General features: G+C 33.8%; 1 protein-coding gene across 5 annotated transcripts in view; it reads left to right on the top strand.

The window, feature by feature from the left end:
* Positions 1-19,531, top strand: part of HEATR5A (HEAT repeat containing 5A) — an 87,691-nt gene that overhangs the window by 22,115 nt on the left and 46,045 nt on the right. For 4 of the 5 annotated variants that reach the window (XM_031453543.2, XM_031453541.2, XM_064485874.1 and 1 more), the window contains 8 exons: positions 467-627; positions 1,857-2,112; positions 2,715-2,870; positions 4,286-4,536; positions 6,712-6,823; positions 10,615-10,767; positions 11,787-11,886; positions 17,578-17,687. In XM_031453543.2, coding sequence (XP_031309403.2) covers positions 467-627; positions 1,857-2,112; positions 2,715-2,870; positions 4,286-4,536; positions 6,712-6,823; positions 10,615-10,767; positions 11,787-11,886; positions 17,578-17,687 — 1,299 coding nt within the window. The remainder of the gene's footprint in view (positions 1-466; positions 628-1,856; positions 2,113-2,714; positions 2,871-4,285; positions 4,537-6,711; positions 6,824-10,614; positions 10,768-11,786; positions 11,887-17,577; positions 17,688-19,531) is intronic. The other variant, XM_064485875.1, reaches the window with a different exon arrangement.

Below are 19,531 nucleotides of genomic sequence, written 5' to 3'. Positions count from 1 at the left end.
AAGACACGGTGGTTATTTTACTATATAAGTTTCATGAATAGTTTAGAGCATTTAGAAAAACAAAAGTATGATTTTGGCCTTGTTAGTATTTTAAAAAAATTTTCAAAGCATTATATAGCATTTCCATTCATAGAGAAATAGAGTGGTTTATTTATGCTTTCCTTTGTTTTAGAAGACTGTTAGCCTTTTAACTTCTTCGAGGACAAGGGAGCACTAGAGCATAATCTCAAAAGACATAGACTTTAAGATGTCATTGACATGATCCATCAAGAGTCCATTATGATCTGACCTCTGAACCCTTGTGTGATTTTGTATGTTAATGTGTGTAATGTTCTGTGAATTTTGCTTTTTGTTTGGATTTTTCGTTGATTTTTGTTTCTATTAACATTCTCTTGAATCAAGATCATACATTAAAAGTTAGTCTGTAAAACCCAAATCACATGTTTTGTTTTGTTCTTTGTTATAGCAGCCTCACGTCACAGCACTCGCAGAGTGTCCCTGGAGGAAGTTCTGGAATTACTAGGAACAGGGTTTCTACGTGGAAGTTCAGGATTTCTTCGAGCCAGTGGAGATATGCTGAAAGGAACCAGTTCAGTCAGTAGGGATGTTCGAGTTGGAGTTACTCAGGTTAGAATTACAAATCAGTATCTAAATGTAATTCTCACTGGCCTGTAATGAAAGTTTTAGTATCTGACTCCCAGCAGAAGTGATACTGTGCAAGGTCATCACTTATGCTCTCATATTTATAAATAGATATGGTGAAGCCAAAACACTTGTTTAAAACTAGGGTACAAGTAAGAGAACCTTATTTATACAAAGCCAACTGAACAGGCTATTACCCACTTTAGTTGTGTTTTCAGTTCATAATAAAGGGAGACTTTTGTTTATTTCCTTTGAAACACAAACACCATTTTTTTGTTTGTTTATTTCTAGGCCATGGGCTTCCATGTGTTTTGTGGTTTAACATGTTTTCCACTGTGTTTATGTCTGTTTGTACAGTTCAGATTTAAGCTATTAGGTACATATTATTTGGCATGGGCAATATTATATTTGCATTTTATATGGTCTCTATTCCCAGATAAAGAGTACAGCATGTAATCTACTTAAGTGCTTAAATTCTTGGTCCTAAACAAAATGTAAAAAGCTAAACCCTGGGAAAGGGGTCTTAGAATAAGACAACACAGAGGTCTTAGGATTCTTTCCGTGAATTATCTTGTTTTCTAAATGCCACCATGGTTCAAAGCAAATGTGTATTTTTTAAATTGACACATATCTGAATTGTTTATACTATGTGATACTAGACTACATGAAAATGTACGATGTCCCAGTGTAATTGTAAACTGTGTTTTTAAAAAACAGATTACATAAGGAAACTGCAGTCTTTGTATCTCTGGGATAAGGCAAACCATTAACATTCATGAAAACAAAGTGCAGTGATTTGTCACTATAAACTTTCTTTCCAGGTTTCTAGAACTAAACTTGTTTAGAGTTAATGGTATTAGAACATAGTTAATTCTTACATTGCGTTTCTTTTGGGTTTTCTTGTTGACAACGTTAAAGAGCTTGAATGCTTTGTTTAGAGACGTCACAGACACATTTTACATACTCACTAGCTATGCTGACTATCCTGAGATTTTGCACAGTCCAGCCAAAATAAAATAGGCAGCATTAATGAAATCTCAGCTGAAACACTTCAATTTTGGCTTAACAAACAAAAAAAAGTACTATTTTTCTATAGGTAAAAAGGCTTTATAAATGAAGAAGGAGTAAATACAGTCTGCATATTTTATGGAAAAGAATGTTAATATAGAATTGAAATTATTTCATTTTGAAGACAAAACTCCTTTCTTTTTTAGGCTTACGTGGTATTTGTTTCAACACTAGGAGGAGCATGGCTAGAGAAAAACTTTGCTGCCTTTCTTTCTCGTATCCTAAGCTTGGTGTCGCAGTCACACCCTAAGGCCACGCAAACTCAGATTGATGCTGTCTGCAGTCGCCGTTGTGTTTCATTCATCCTCCGAGCTACTATAGGAGGCCTTCTTGGAGAAAAGGCTCAAATTGCTGCTGCCAAGGATATTTGCCAGGCTATCTTGAAGTTAAAGAAAGTTGTGGGTATGGATCTACTAAGACAGTCTGTTTTAACAATGCTAAAGGAGTTGTCCTTTGGGAAAGCTGGACTGATATATTACTTTATTAATAAAGAAAACACCTTTATAATGCAGGTCAGTTGTTTCAGAGTAAAGTAGTCAATGTAGAGATGAGACATACATTAACTTGGTAAGAACTATTATATATATGTACAGGTCTTAAAGGCTGGTAGATAATAGTTCCTCAGAATTCATGATCTTCCTATAAAAGTTAATAAGATACATTGTCTTTGAGACAGTTCGTCTCAGTTCTTGTACTGTGTTAAGTCCACTGCTTATCTTGAGTAGCAATAAAATTGAAATTTCCACGAGTTCTTTGAGTGCCACTTGCTAAAAGTTATAAGGGATCTGTGATCAGGTTACTTGATTATTGGTTGTATTAGTTCAGTTATTTCTCTGTAGATGCAAGTTCTCATTTTAGTATTTTAGTTACTGCCTCAAGCGTTCCACAGCTATCAAGTGGAAGTATTAATTTTTACCTTTATACATTTCTGTTCCTAATACCCACCTCCTAGAATATATTCTAATAAAATGGTGGTGCCTACTTAATTCTTGTACTTCTGTCAGATGCTGTAATGAGTGACGGTAATTTGGAAACCCGGCTTGGCTCCGCAGATGTAGCTGCCAGCCAGCACATGCTGGTCTGTGCTTTACAAGAACTTGGGAACCTCATACACGGTCTCGGCACCACAGCTGCACCTTTGCTACAGGATTCAAGTGCAGGTATCTGTTGTTTGTGACCAGTCTGAATACTTTTGTTTTTACCTTAGACGGCTCTTCTCCCAGAAAGGAAAGCTCCCTCATATAGCTCATTTATTATTGATTCCACTATATATTTATTATAGATGTCTTATGAAATATATATACTCAAGATTATTTAAAATATGTACATATTTGACTTTTTTTTTTGCCTTTATAGTTGAAGGTTGTTCTCTAAGTCTCTCTCAACCTCCAGCCACCTTTCTGGAGATGTTTAAGATAATACGAAAAAACAGAGAAGTAAACCGGAATTCAGATCTTTCATCTGCAGTGAAAGTTTCTGTATGGTGCACATCATTAATTTCCTCTAAGTTCTTTTCAAGCAGTCTCTTTTCTTTCTCTCTTTGAAAATTATTTAATCACTTTGGAGATGATTCACATACCATAAAGTTCACCCGTTTAAAGTATACAGTTCAGTGGTTTTGGTATATTCACACAGTGGTGTTAACACTACCACTATCACCATATTCCACAGTGTTTTCATCACCCCAAGAAAAAGTCCTGTACCCATTAGCAGCCATTCCCCATTTCCCCTCCCCCCCCAGCCCTAATAACCACTAATCTGTTTTCTGTCTCTATGGATTTGCCTATTCTGGACAAGATTTAATATAAATGGAATCATACAGCATGTGGCCTTTTGTGACTGGCTTTTTAAATTTAATTACTTTTAAAAATCATCTTTAGTGGCTTTTGTCCTTTGACTGTGATACATAATTCCTGCTGACTGAAGCTTACATTATACTTGGTTGGGAGCTATTTATCCTAGACAGTACCGTTTGAAAACCGTGTACACAAACTTACATGATTTGATGAAGGTGTAAGTTGAATTGTAGCAAATGTAGACTTTTTTCTTACAGGTATTTGCACTCTACTCTTCATAGTGACTTAGTAGCCCACTGAGGACCTTGTGAATCCTTGATTTTGTTCAACATTTTGTTCTCAGATAAGAGAGAGATGATAGGTAGGGAGTATACCAATTGTCTAGATAAATGTGCCAGAAAGGATTTAAAACAAAAGGAGGATGGAGCAAGACGTCACATATCTTCTCAAGATGTTTTTGTTATTTATTGATTATTTTTAATTTCTAGTACCAAAGGAATGATCTCAAGTAAGCAGAATATTGGCTTATTTAGGAAATTAAATTTTTCCTTTGTGTACTGACCTAATTTAAGCCAGTTTTTGTGAGCTATATTAGTAGAAGTAATTCTTGGGTACAAAAAATTGTTTATGATTATGTATCACTTAATTTTTTTCCAATTCTGATTTGGCTTTTGATAAAGAATATGTTTTATATCCGTGTGGCTACTCACTCTTGACTGTTGGGTGGCTGAGTTTTATCTGTGTAGCTGAGTTGTCTTTTGTTTATTCTGTCCTTCCAGGTGTCCTTGACAGTGTCATTTCAGTTGTTCTTCATCCCAGCATCTCTGTTCGACTGGCATCCGCCTGGTGTCTACACTGCATTGCTGTGGCACTACCTTCCTACCTAACGCCCCTCTTAGACCGTTGCCTTGAAAGGCTTACTGTGCTTAAATCTTCACCTGAAGCAGTGACTGGCTTTAGTTTTGCTGTGGCAGCTCTGCTGGGAGCAGTGAAACATTGTCCTTTAGGAATTCCACATGGAAAGGGCAAGGTAATGATTTCATTCTTCACATGTGATAGTGATGTTTCAGGTTTTTCCTAAAAGCATCCTTGTCTTCTGTCATCCCAGTATCACCCAGTCAGAGCCAAGCAGGACAAACTTCTGAGCTGTACTACTTCTTAATTATTATTACTGTGGAAAATGAAGGGATGGTTAAAAATGTCATATTCACACTTAAGCAGGAGTTGCTTTCTGTGCTTTTTGTTAGAAATATCTCCAGTTGGTAACAGATTTTGTTCCTGAAGGCTTTTTTTTTTTTTGTCATATATTCAGCTCTTCCATAGAAGTGCATTTTAAAATTGCATTGCAAAGGACAAATGGGGCTTCAAAAGAAATCTTAAACTTTATTTAATAATTTTGTAGTTGGTTGTATTATTTTGAAATTAGTTTACATATACTTAGAAAGATGAACTAATTAAGTAATGTTCTTAGGAACCAATATTTTCATATTAAAAAGAACTACAGTCATAGAATCAAGAAAGTTAAGTAAAAGCCCCATATGTTAAATTTAAATTAAAAATATCAGTATGAACTTTTAATTTCATTTCACTCTGTCCAGACATAAAAGCAATGACAACTCAGTAGCAGAGAAAACCCCTAGTGCCCAGATTATGGCTCTGAGTACCATTTCCAACCAAAAAGGAATCAAGGCTACTTGGAGGAATGGCTGATACCAGATCGAGGGCAGGAAATGCACAGTGTATAAACCTGGAGTATCTTGTCATGCCAGAAAGCAAAGAAGTCATCAAAGACTATTCATTTTAAATGGATACAGGAGATAGCTGTAGGCTCTCCCTCTGACCAAAGCTGGGATAATGTGTACATTAAAAAAAAAAAAAAAAAAGACAAAGATAGATTAAAAACAGAATAAATATGTAAAATACCATGAGTTCATAGTGATATTAAATTGCATTACTATCCAAAAATACGGGTTTTGAATGTAGCACTTTGAAACAGATAGATGATACAGAACCTGGTGAGTAAATAATCCAGTCTTAATGTATGAGGAATTTTGAAGAGAACTAAAGAAAACTTTTTAATGAAATATTAAACACAAAATAGGCAAAGCATGGTGATGGAATTTTGTTTCTTTTTGAATAGGCATTGTAAGTTGTCAAAGAATATTGTTTGACAATGAATGCCCTCACAGTCTGGGCCTCATGCACATACAAATATTTTTTAAGAACTAAATCACCATTGTTCTTTTCTTTTCTGTTGTCACTCCTGTGTGATTATTCATTGAGTATTATGGTATATCCTCCACATTTGGGCTTTGCAAAAGAGTATGCCATTACTTCAGAAATTCTTAAGTATTGCCAGCACCATCAGAGTAAGGTGATTGACAACTTTGAAAGTTGCTATTCACTTAAATTTATTATTTTAGTTATAATCTAAACTAACACATCACATCTTGCTAAATGAAGAATTGCCATTGTGTACATCTAGTGTTCTCACGTCTTACTAATTCAGGCAGACAGGATTGGTTTGTTTTGCCCTCACTCTTTTTGAATGCTTTCCACTGACTGCAAGTAGTCATAAGTTGATAGTAAGTTGGTTGATTATTAAAAAAAAAAAATACACTAGCCTTCCTCTTTAGAAAAGTTATATGCCAACTCATAGCATTTGCTGCACTTCTAGAGGTGATTGGTAACAGTTTCTGCTATGAAACTACTTCAGTGGGAGACTATTGACTACTTTTAACTATGGTTATATGGTATACTGCCTCTGGAAAGACTATTATCAGCCGCTCCGTTAGCAAAGTAGTATCCAGGATTTTAAAAGGGCAGGTTCCTGTAATAAAACTTTCTCTGGTAATTACAGATCTAAGAAGATGATTGCTTAAAACTAAAAATAAATTCATATTTTATACAGCTAAACTTGAATGGCTGTACAATGTTGTCACATTATACTCTACAAAGAATTATAGGACTGCTGTGTACAACCTAATATACCAGTATTTAACCTTGAAAACTTACCTTGTTTAGTTTCCTTTATGACATTGTCCTCTGGTATAGTCTACATGAATGACAGTCCTTTATCATGTACATTTTTTATATTTAAGAGTTAATTTTTCAAGAGATTATTATTATTAGTTGCTGTCGTTTGGCCGGGAACCTATAAACTGATAGACTTTTTTTTTTTCTTTGTTCTTTTATATGTAAACAGATTATTATGACATTAGCAGAGGATTTGCTGTGTTCTGCTGCTCAAAATAGTCGCCTTTCGGCTCAGCGCACACAAGCTGGATGGTTGTTGATCGCTGCACTGATGACATTAGGTAACAGTCTTGTGGAGGGTTTATATAACTACAAACTACTTTGTCTTTTCTGAATGTATTCTAAAGTATGATTTGACAAGACTAACTTAATATATACCAGAATTTAAATATCTGCATAAACATTTTTCTCCTGTTAGTCACTTAGGAAATAAATATGCTTATTTACTCCATTCCTCAAAACGTTTTCAGATCTCCTTAATTGAAATTCTCTTCAAGACCAGTTTATGAGCCTTAAGTGGAGTAAGCCATTTAATCATCTTTCAGACTTAACTCTGAGTGACTCAGACTTTTCCAAAAATTATTCACATCTATCTTCAGAAAAAAAATTTCTACAATAAAAGGATAGGCAAAAGAACATGTGATAGCTCATGAATCCAGTTCTATAATTGTTCTGAGAATTGGTGACACTAATAAGGTAGTTACATTGAAGGGGCTAGGGTGGCTCATTTAAATGATTTTTATTAAAAATAAGCAATTATTTTGTGGTCATGATTTTTATATTTACATCTTACAACTTTGAAACTAAGCTTTATTACTTTATTAAAGCTATGCTTTGTTTTTAAGTCTCTTTTTGATGATTGTATGATTTATTGTTTGTAAAACTTAGATAGATTTGACTGGTAAATCATTTTGACACCTCTGAAGTAATTTGATCTAAAAGGAGCTTAATTAAAAGAAGTAGTTATAAATGAAGGGCCACTTTAATATTTTTGAGATCATTAAAGAGATTTTTTGGACTAGATCAGGGTTCACGCTATGGACCAAATCTGGCTTGCTACCTGTTTTATACAGCCGGTGAGCTAAAAATGGTTTTTACATTTTTAATGGTTAAAAAAAAAAAAAGAATGTTTTGTAATACATGGGAATTATATGAGAGTCAGCTTTTGGTATGCATAAGTAAACTTTTTATTGTAGCACAACCACAGTCATTTTACATACTGTCTGTAGCCTTCAGGCACTGCAGTGACAGAACTGAGTAACTGCAACAGAAACACTATGGCTTTCCAAGCCAAAAATGTTTATTGTCTGGGCCTTTATAGCAAATGTTTGTTGACCCCTGGCATAGATCATGATTTCACAGTGTGATAGGGATAAAGTAGACAAGCTTTTATTTGCTTTTGGCCAGGTGTTTCATGCCTGCCATATTGATATTCTTGGTTAATTAAAGGGGAAAATAAACTACTTAAGAATTGCAGTATTTTAATGAACAGAAGCAGTCAAAATTCCACTGGAAGAAGTCTACAAGTGATGCTTTCTCCTTTCTAAAAGAGACAATCTTTTAATGCATTTTCATATTCAACATACCAAAAAGGATAAATTAATGTTTTATTTAATTATTGTGTTTTCTTGGCCTTTATTTTTTAATGCATTATTTTCCCCTTCAATATCAATTTTTAGAATGTATTACTAGTATCTTAGCAACTTTCAAAGGGGATCAGGGAGGTTTTGCCCTTAAGTATCATTATAAACTCATAGATTTTTGTATATTTATGTTTCAATCCACTGCAGTCATTATTCCTTTTGATCCTTAGATTATCTCATCTTTAGTCAGTGGAGAGCGCCTTCTAGTTAGTTCATATGTCTTCTTAACATGAACCTATATTCTTTGATAACGTCTTTATTTTTGGCATGACAAGATGTCCCAGCTTTTACATCATATATTTCCTGCCCCAGACTTGCAATCAGTCATTTCTCCAAGGAGCTCTGAGTATTCTTTTTGTGGGAAATGGTATTTAGATGACTGTCTGAGTGCTTTAAGTTTTGCCTGGCAGTTTTAATACCTCTTTTGCATTTTCAGCATTTTCTTCACTATTTACATTATTTTTCATATATTCACTGTTCTGAACTAATGTAAACTCAAATAGGCAACATTTAAGTCTGTTCCTCAAAAACGAACTACAATAGTTTTTAGCGTTTTTTGCTCCACACTCCCAGTTTATTTGAATGCACACAGCACCTTTGTTTTACTTGCAGATACCTACGAGTGTCTCGTATCTGGGTGGCTCATAAAGTGAGTTCAGTTTTTGTTGGATCCAGTATTATTCTTGGTGTGAATAAACTTACTGTTGTTTATATTTTAATTTTGTAATTACTACAGACTTTTTTTTTAGGTTAGTTCATATATGTTTCTGAGTTCATTATCTTGACGCCTCTCTAGGAAAGAAATGGTACATTGTTCACTGTTGAACTCATGAGGTATCTTAGAGGTACAATGGCAAATATTTATGAAACTTCTTATCAACTATGGGTATTCCTGGTGGCTCCAGACTTATTTTATTTTTTGGTATCTGACTAAATTTTGCATTCAGAATTTTCTGTTCCCACAGCCCACTCCATAGGAGTGTGCCTTTGTGCACATGTGCATGCATGCATTCACTCACAGAAACCTCTTACAGTCACTTTTTCCTAATTGCCTTACTTTAGTTTTTTTTTTATTTTGTTGCAGTCCTAGTGTGTTTTCAGTACTACTTCATCAAAGAAAGTAGTGAGCCAAGAGTACTGAATTAGGCTTATTTTGCTGTAGGGATAAATGTAGGGCCTCTTCCTAAAAAGCAAGTCAGAAGAAAAATGGCAAAATTAATTTTTTTTATGTACTAAATTTTATGCATCAAAAAAAGATTGGCTTTTAGTTGCCCTTTCATTTGCCATTATGCTCACTCACCTCTTCATATGCAGATGAGACTGTTTTGGAATGATAACTGCATAATGTCACATACATAAATGCCTATCACAAGTGGAGCACTCTACTGCATATAAATTCATATGACCCTCAGAACCTGTCTAATGAGGTAAATACTGTTGTTATCCCCATTTATAGATGAGGAAATTGAGGCACAAGAAGGTTAAGGAACTCATCCAAGCTTACACAGCTAGTAAGTGGGTGGAGCCAGGATGTTAACCTCGGTTAACCTCTCCTTCCAGAGCCCAGCACGGTTCTGTGCCATGCTGCCATACTGAAGAAGCAGCAGAACATGGGAATGAGAAGTAGGGAGTACTTGTAGGAGAATTTTAAGATTACCCAAGAATTTTAAAGAAAATTACTTGGAGAAAAAAGCTGTGCATTTTCATTTTTATATATCTTGTTCTTTTTTCATAACTGATAATGCTATACGCTATCAAGTACGTACAGTCAGCTCTCTCTATTCGTGGGTTCTGAATTCAAGGGTACGGTGGACAGTTGTACCATGCTATGTTATATAAGGGACTTAAGCATCCTTGGATTTTGGTTATCTGTGGGGGTCCTGAAACCATCCCTCACATATACTAGAATATGACTATAAAAAGCTACCATCATATATTGCCTTTCATTACTGGGTTTGTGTATTCATGATCACTCACTTCATAAATGTAGTTGCTCTGAAATCTTAAGAAGAAAAAATTTCATTCAGATGGGTCACATCTGATTTTTGACTTTTAACAAATTGCTATCAAAAGGTAGAATTACTAGGGAAAACATTAGTTTTGGGGCTACTTTAAAGTGACTGAGAAACCCTTGGAGACAGGCAGTACAGGTGGTTCTGGCTTCATTTTATGGTTAATAGAAATTGAGTCTCAAGGAGGTCATAGCAGTAGTGGAAGGGCTGACGCTGGAGCTCAGACTTCACTGTTTTTTGTTTTTCCTCTCTGTACTTCAGTGCCGTCAGTCATTCATCCGGTAGTACATTTATTGAAACGAGAAGGGACAAAGTAATCCAGCAGTAGTGTGGGTTAAAATATACTTAAGAGGAAAGAGTTTTAAAGAGTAACAACTGCTGGGTTCTTTTACAAGTGACAAGTTGAATAAATTACAGGTCCTGCATTTGTCAGTCATCACCTTGCTCGAGTTCTACTGTTGTGGAAGTGTGTCTTTCCAGTGTCTCCTAAAGATCTAGAAACAGAAAAGAGCCGAGGAGATTCATTTACGTGGCAGGTAACCTTGGAAGGACGAGCTGGTGCTCTTTGTGGTAGGTTGAGTTCAGTCTTCTCTCTCTCTTTCTTCTAGCTTTTTCCATTCCACCCTTGAACTTTACACATTCTTGTATGTCTTATTTAAGTTTAGGGGAGGAAAAAAACTGCTTCTGGTGATTTTTGTTATTGAGTATAATTGACTGGTTAATGATTATAACACAAGTATGATGTCATAAGCCAAATTTAAGAGTTCTTATCCTTAGGATGCATGTTTTACTTTATGCAATCCAGTTGAGAAATGTCAAGATTACTTTGTGTTAAGTGGGCATTCATTTCTCTTTTCAGAAATACTAGGGTTTGATTTAACTAGCATTGATTGAGCATGGTTTCCATTTAGTTTTTTGTATATGAAAGTTGTGCCCTTCTATAACACATAGACTATTAAAAATAGTATCCACCATGAAAATTTGAACTAAGGAAGTGTGGGATCCCTGAAAAGACATGGAAGCATTGATTTTGGCTTTGTTTATTCATGACATTTTTACTCTTTGAAAAGAAAAAATTATTTTAAGAGTAAAAATGCCATGAATAATTAAAACCAAAATCAATGCTTCCTTGAAACTGAGTCTGACTTTAAAATATTCATTTTATTCTACATATGAAATAACTCCTTAAAGAAACTTCCGTATTTCAGGTAATATTTATAAAACCTAACAAGCTGACTCAAAAGTCAGTCTGGTTTGTCAGAGCTAGTGTAGAACTGGCAAACTTGAGGATAAGATAGCTTCTACTTCTGAGCTCAAGGGCTGAGTGAAACCCCAGGAAAGCAACGTTTGGTTAACTTGGTTGTTGGTCTCTTATAGTAATTCTAGAAGTTTGATTTTTTTTCTTTTTTTGTTTGGAGGTAGAAGACGTTAGCTTCCTTTTTATAGTGGAGTTTCAAGATTTTTTTGTTTGTTTGTTTTAGGACATTTGTTTATTCCTTTAATAAAAATGCAAATGCTGTACCATAATTGAATGCTTTTTTTCATGATTCATTACACTCTGCCAAGTGAAAGTCTGTTCTATTTTTCAGCTGTCAAGAGCTTTGTTTCCCACTGTGGTGATCTCCTTACTGAGGAAGTAATGCAGCATCTTCTTCCACCACTTCCTTGCGCTGTGGATTTGCTAACTCAGTAAGGATCCACTATTTAGATTTGATAAAATTTTTTAATAGCAATCAGTTACTCTCTGATTATGTAGTATCTTTTAAAGTGCATTATTAATAAGGCCAAGTTTCTATGGTTGGTGAATGATTTTCCTTTTGCAGAGGAAGGCAAACACTTAGTTATATGATTGTTTTTTTTTTTAGGCTAGGATCTTGAAAGAAAAATACATATTAAAAGGGAAGGAAAGTTACTTGGTGGATAATGTATCTTCCATACAGTCAGATTTAACCAAGAAATTAAATATTAAGCCTGTTAACCTTTTCAGGTATGCGCTTTATTGGTTTGTTAGTGCTATTCTGTGTTCCTAAGAACCAGATGCTTGTTAACAGTTTTGGTTTTTTGTTGTTTATATTTTTCATATATTTGATTTATACGTATATGATAAAACATTTTTTTAATCCAGTAAATGTCATGGTCACTTAAAATTTCCGAATTAATAAAATGTATACTTTAGAGAAAGTCTTTACAAAAAGTATTTAATGATATAAAAATGAACACCCATGAACTCTGCACACCTAGTGCAGAGGTTAGTGAAGGTTTGTTGTAAAGGGCCAGAGAGTAAATATTTTAGGCTTTTCTGCCCAGGCAGTCTCTGTTGCACCTACTCAACTCTGTTGTTGTATCTTAAAAGCTGTCATAGCTGATCTGTAAATAAATGAGTGCAGCTGTGTTCCAGTCAAACTTTATTTACAAAAATAGGCAGTGGGCTGGATTTAGCTAGCCCTGAATTAGAACATTAACGATAGTGTCGAAGTTACCCGTGTGCTCCTCTGTACTACCATTCTTTCTGCCCTACTTTAGAGGTAATCATTATCCTGAATTTTACAGTTGTCATTCTCTTGCATTTTTAAGAAGTGTATCCCATATATGTGTTTCCCTAAATAGTACCTTGTTAAGCTTTTGCTTGGTTTTGATCAGGCAAATGGTTATCATCCTGTTTCTGAGACTTGTTTTACTCAACATATGTTTCTAAACTTCATCTGTGTGTAAGTTTGTTCATTCTTTTTGGTTGCCGTATAATATTTAATTGTGTGAATATACAGCAGCTTACTCATGCTCCTGTCAATAAAATATCCGAATTATTTTCCAAAAGTCTTGCATATGTCTGTCAGTGGTAATGGGAGTATCCTTTGATCCACTTCTTCACCAGCGATACTCAGACATCAGTTCTGCTTCATCCAGTAGGTATAAATTGGTATCTCATTATGATCTCAATTTATCTCTGATTCCTGATGGTTTAAGTGTCATTCTGTATGTTTATTGTTCCTCATTATGTCCTCTTCTGTGAAGACTATTTATTCCTATCTTTACCTATTTTTAGGTAAAATCGTTCTTTGAGTAACATTCTTAATTTAAATGTCAAACTTACCAATTTTTTTTACCTTTTGGTTAGTACTTTCTGTCATTTGATTAAAAAAAAAACTTCCTTCACAGTTACAAAGATACTTTCTTTTATTTCTCTCTAAAATGGTTAAGGTTAGCATTTAAGTCTTCGATCCATCTGGAATTAATTTTTGTGCTTGGAGTGAGGTAGGGTTCCAATTTCATTTTCTTTCTTGGTGTGGATAACAAATTGTCCCAAACTTTACAGAGAAATCCATGCTTTCTCTGATGATTACTGTTCCTCTCTGTTGTGTATTAATATTCGCATATAGACATGGTCTGTTTCTGTGCTCTCTGTTGTGTTCAGTTGGTGTGTTTGCACATTTCTGTGCCAATACCACATTGCCTTTATAATAAAGTATAATATCTGTTAGAGTAAGCTTCTTGGCCTTATTCATCTTTAGGCATAATTTGACCCTTTTTACAGTTTTGATTGTCTCCTGTTGAAATTTTATTTGCAATTAAATAGAATCCATAGATACATTTAAAGGTAATTGTTATTTTTACCATACCTACAAACATGATACCTCTCCCCTATTACTGAGGTTGTTGACGAAGTATAAAACTGAAAGTTTTATGTGTCCTTTTAAAAAATTTATTCCTGGATACTTCATATTTTGCTTTGCAATTATTAAATATGTATATGTAATCTCTTTATTGCCATCTATAAATATCCCAGCCACCTTGCTAAACTCTTTTATTAAGCATTTATTTATAGATTCTTCAGGAATTGTCCCTTCACAGTATTTGTTCATTTATTCATTCGTGTTCTCTCTTATGTGCTAACCAGATAACTACCATTTAAAACTGAATAGAAGTGATTCATTAAAAAGAGTGCCGCTCATGTTTCACAAATAAGAATGATGTTTACTGTAGGATTTTTAGTAGATATTTTTTATCAGACTAAGGAAGCCACTTCTTAGCCACATTTTCTTTCTTTCTTTATCATGGATGGGTTTTGATTTTTATAAATGATTTAATCTGATAACTTTAATGTAACAAATTTTATTGACCAGTTTTTCACTTGGTTACATTCTTGGGATAAGCTGGAAATAATTATCTTTTTTACAAACTTCTGGATTTGGTTTGCCTATGTCTGGGTTTCTTCCCATATATTCATCAGTGAGACTGCTCTATAATTTTTCTTGTACTGCCCTCCTCAAGTTTTCATCAGTTATACTAGCCTCATATAATGAGGTAGGTGAATGTTTCATTAAGGTCTTCAGAGGATCTTTTATAAGACTGGAATGATGTCCCACATGAAACCACCTGTCTGTAAAACAGTCTAGACCTGCTATTTTCTTTCTGGGACTTTTTTTAAACTGCTGTTTCATTTCCTTGATTGCATTAACTATTTGAGGTCTAGTTTGGGGATTTGTTTTGCTTGTTTGTTAGATTTTTCCAGGAATTTTTCCATTGCATCTTTATCTTCAAATTTTTTTGGCATAAAGTTGTTCTCAGTATTCTCTTATCATCTTAATCTCCGTTATATCTATAGTGTCTCTTCATCCATTCCTGATAAGTTTTCATTATGCCTTCTCTTGGTTTTCCTGATCCATCTTTTATTAATCTATACAAAGAATAACTGCTTAAATTGAACTTCATAAGTTATTGCTTATTATTACTCCTGCTTTTTAAAATTCTTGTTCTTTTTCTAATACCTTAATTTGAATGCTTATTAGCACATGGAATTTCTCTTAATTCTTTTAATATGAGCTAAATTTCTCTCTAAGGGCCCAGTTGCTGAATCCTAAAAGTATTGATGTGTATTATTTTCATTTTTTTCAGTTTTAAGTAAGAAATTTTTAAATTTCATTATTATTTCCTTGAGTTATTTAGAAGTATATTTTTAAGTCTCTAAATGTGTGGAATAGGTTTTAGCTAATAGGTTTATTACTGATTGTTAACCTTATTGCATTGTCCTTAGTGGATATGATCTGTATGTTATTTGTCCTTTTAAATTTGTTGAGACCTGCTCTGTGACAAACATGTGTGTGGGTTTTCTTGTTTTTAGCAGAGGTCCTGAGGATTGAACCCAGGACTTTGTGCATGCTAAGCATACGCTCTACCACTTGAGCTATATCCTCTCCCCTCAACATGTTGGATTTTTTTTAGTTACATTGTTCCATCTATTTTCACTAATTTTTTATCTGTTTAACCGATCAGTAATGGAGAGTAATGTTAAACTCCTCCACTTGATGCTGGGTTTATCAGTTTTTCTCCATGGTTCTATTAATTTTCCCTTTTTCATATTTTGAGAAAGCAGTTACATATTCCTGATGAGTTGTATGTTTTATAATTATACATTAACTCTCTTTGTCCTTAATAATACTTTTTGATTCAAGTCTAATTTTTATGGTATATGTGTGGTATGTCTTCCGTTTCACTGTGTTTTTAGCTGTGTCTCATAAGCTGCATATAATTGGAGTTTTAAAACTTGAATCTCACAATATCTACTTTAATTGGCAATTTTGCGAACTTCTGCAGCATGGTGTATAATTTGTTGGATTCATTCATACCTTTCAATAGTTCTAGAAAAGTAGCTGTTATCTCTTCAAATATTGCCTGTTTTCCATCCTTTTTTAAGTTTTCTTCTGGAACTCTGATTAGACAAATTTTTAATCCTTTCATTTTGTCTTCCATGTCTCAGTCTTTTTATAATGTTTTATTTCTCTTCTTTTTGCTGCTTTCTGTGTGACTTCTTCAGCTCTCTCTTCCAATTTACTAATTCTCTCTTCAACTGAATTTAATTCAGTATGCCTTTGCATCTGTCAGGAGCTGGGACTGTTCAAATCACCTTCTAGAGATTCCATTTATCACTCCCACCTTGCCATGGGCACAAGCTCCATTGAAAGTTCTTGTGTTGGTATCGGTATCAGTATTGGTGTTTCCACTCTGATTTTAGCTAGTGTTTTGTTCATGCTTTTTATGTTTGCTTGTTGGCGGGGGTGAGGTTGATTTGAAAAAGTCCCTTTCTTCAAGCCTAGCAGTGCAAATTATCTTTTTCTAGGATCTAAGTGTATATATAGCAGGAAGGCCTTTCAGAGACTCTAAACTGCCCTCCTTAATAGAAGCAGAAACCCCTAGGAATGCTCTTCTAAATTCTTATTTTGTTGTATTCATTTTGTTTTGTTTAAACACACAGACATACCAACCCTCTGAACTAAATTCTGTTGTATTTAAACCAAATGAATGTTGCAGGATTTTTTTAAATACAATTCGTATTTCTTAACATCTTGTGAATATTTAAGTTTTCATATATTTCATATATCAGCTGTAATTTTCTCATCTAGTTTTAGAGAAATACAAAAATACAGTGGATTTATTCTTAACTTCCATAACTAAAAAAATTCTACCCAGGTTTTATGAATGTTTTCTGTAAATTGTTTACTAGCTGAAAGATATAAAATGGAACCACCTTTTTTTTTCTTAAATAAAATGATGAGTAGTCAGTGTCTTCTTGAAACTAGAAATAGCACAAGTGCTGTTTTTCTAGAAAATACAAATGAATAAACATTGCCAACATTTCTTAGAGTACGTGGAAACCTCATGCCATGACATCTTCATGGGTTTATTCCAGTTGATAATACGGTACCTTGGCAAAGAGTAGTAATCCTTTAATAAGTATTGCTTAGATGAGTGAACATCAGTAAAATGTCTTAATACCAGTAGTGAGAAAAAATAGAAGATAAAGAAGAGCTCATGAAAGTAGAAGAAGAGAGTGAAGAGAGGAGCTGGTGGTAAGAGATCTTATGATTGGAACTTTTGGGGACACATTTGGCTCAGAGTGTGCTTTATTAAAAGTAAATTTGTTTTATGATTTTGCGTATTTTGATTTTTTTTTTTTTTTTTTGATGATAGCATTCCAGATCAAGTTTCTAACACTTGGATTTTTCTCTAGGTATTTGTGTCTCCTGTTTGGCCAATTGCTTTTCTACATAACAGATTTTAGTTTTCACAAATGCAAAGTTGTAAATTTTGGAGTTCAGGAAGAGTTTCAGTTTCTAGACAAAATATTTACAGCCTTAGAAATCTAAGCTGAATAGGCAGTTTTGTTTTATGAAGTGTCATAGAAAAGGTAGAATGGTTTTCATGTGTGACACTTGTAATTCCTCTTTTAACTTAAAGGTCACACTTTATAAAATAAATAAATAAATAAAAGCACATTCGCTAGTATGTATATAGCTATTTTATGTTTGTGTGTCAACATGTTCAATATTTGTACATTGTTATGTAACATACACACTTAAGATAGACTTTTTCTTTCATTTTAAGGCTTTCTTCAATACTAAAAACATATGGAAGTCCTTTGAAGACACCATCTGTAGTTTATAGACAAAGGCTTTATGAATTGTTGATTTTATTACCTCCTGAAACCTATGAAGGTATGTGCCTTACACCAGAATGTTTTACTCTGTGGCTAGTGTAGTACCTGGAAAGTAATATCTTAACGAATGAATTATATGGCAGTTATTTAGTGCCTTGTTTCTAGGAAGTTTAGGGAGTTCAGTCTTAACCCATGTGTTCTCCATTTTATGCATTTAAAAAAACACATACAAACTATTTCTTCATGTCTTGCTGTCTTTTCTGGGGGAAACTTCCTAGTTTTACTGTGTGGGAGAGAATGAGTTACAAAGATGAGTTCTACTCCAGAGTCTTCTACAGAATATATAGTGCAGATCTATTAGAAATTTGGCCATTTCTAGTTTCCTTCTAGAGTGATTATCTGTTGTACACAATGTGTTCCACCATTCCATTCTTAACTCTGCCCAGATAGAAGTTTAATATTGAACTACCAAGGTATAATTGATTTTAGAAAGTTTATAATGTAGATGTTGCTTTTATTAGGCTCAAAGATAACTTTGGAATACTGGATTACTGCAGTTGGTAAAATAAACTTGCCCCTGTTTTACAGTTAGTTCTATCTGAAGCCTTTTAATTTAAAGTACAGTTTTTAGAAAATATATTGCTACTACTACAGAATAACTAAAGATGCTTGTTTTAAGAGGTGAAACTTGAAAATGGCCTCTAATGAGAGTATCTTTTTTTAGTCTTAATTTTTAACCAACCGTATGAAATTGATTTTTACTTCAAATCTATATTTTGTAAAAAATACTACATTTATTGCTTTATGTCCTTTTTCTGCAAATAAATGTATACCACATTAGTTCAGAATACTAACTTAGAACTTCTGTCTTGGCCTTTATCATTATGTGAGTGATATTGTACCCACTGCCACTCTTCCTGGCTCATAAATGTACCTAGCAAAATGTTTAATGTACAGTAAGTATTTTGTATGTACTTCTCAGGGGGAAAAAATGGATATATTGCCATTTCTCAGAAACTGTATCAAAAGAATCATTTCTGTAGTGCCAGGCATTGTGTTAGGAACTGTCTGTATTATTATCTTATTTATCTTAGGATAATACAATGAGATGGTTACATTTTCCTCATTTGATGGATAAAGGTACAGAGAGGTTACAAAAACCGACTCAAGTTTACGTATCCAGTAAATAGTGGAATCAACATTAAAACATACATCTGCTTCATGATGTGATGCCTATTCATTTACTAGTATCCTGCTAGGGACTTAGTCAAAGCTCAGTAATAGGGCTGATTCATTCTGTACTATATCTCAATATAAAAGTTATACCTAATAAAAGAGCGGTAACTTCTGTTCCATAGCTCTGATAGCTGTTAGGTTCTGGCAAAAGCAAGTCCCTTCAGACTTTTACATCAGTTTTTACCACTGTATTTTGAAATTTATTTTCAAACTACAGATGAAAAAATTGATTTTTTTTTGAAGTCTTCACTAAACATTTAGGAATATCAGAATATCAATTTAAAATAAACAGTTTATCTTCTGATAAATGATAAGTCTACCCTTGAAAGACTTGAAGAAAAAGTCTTGTTCTGTTTTCTCAGAATTGGAGTTTGGGAATGCAGTCATACTAAAGGAATAGTGAATGTACAAGTGTATAGAATTTAAATCATTTCCAGAGTGTTCCCTGCAAGACAAACTCAGGAATTACGGTGAACTTCTTGAAAAAAGAAAAGGTTCCTTCACTCTCATACATTTTCAAATATATCTATTTTTCTAACATGAATTAAAGAAAAAAATTAGTTTATAGAAAAATGAAAATATAGATGTATTGTTATTTTTATTTTTCGACCAAAAATAATAATTTGCCATTTTATGTTTGTCCTTTTCCCATCTTTACAACTGTGG

Source organism: Camelus dromedarius, chromosome 5, assembly GCF_036321535.1.
Source record: "Camelus dromedarius isolate mCamDro1 chromosome 5, mCamDro1.pat, whole genome shotgun sequence".
In the NCBI taxonomy this organism is placed as follows: Eukaryota; Metazoa; Chordata; class Mammalia; order Artiodactyla; family Camelidae; genus Camelus; species Camelus dromedarius.
This window is presented reverse-complemented; position numbering and strand designations above follow the sequence as displayed.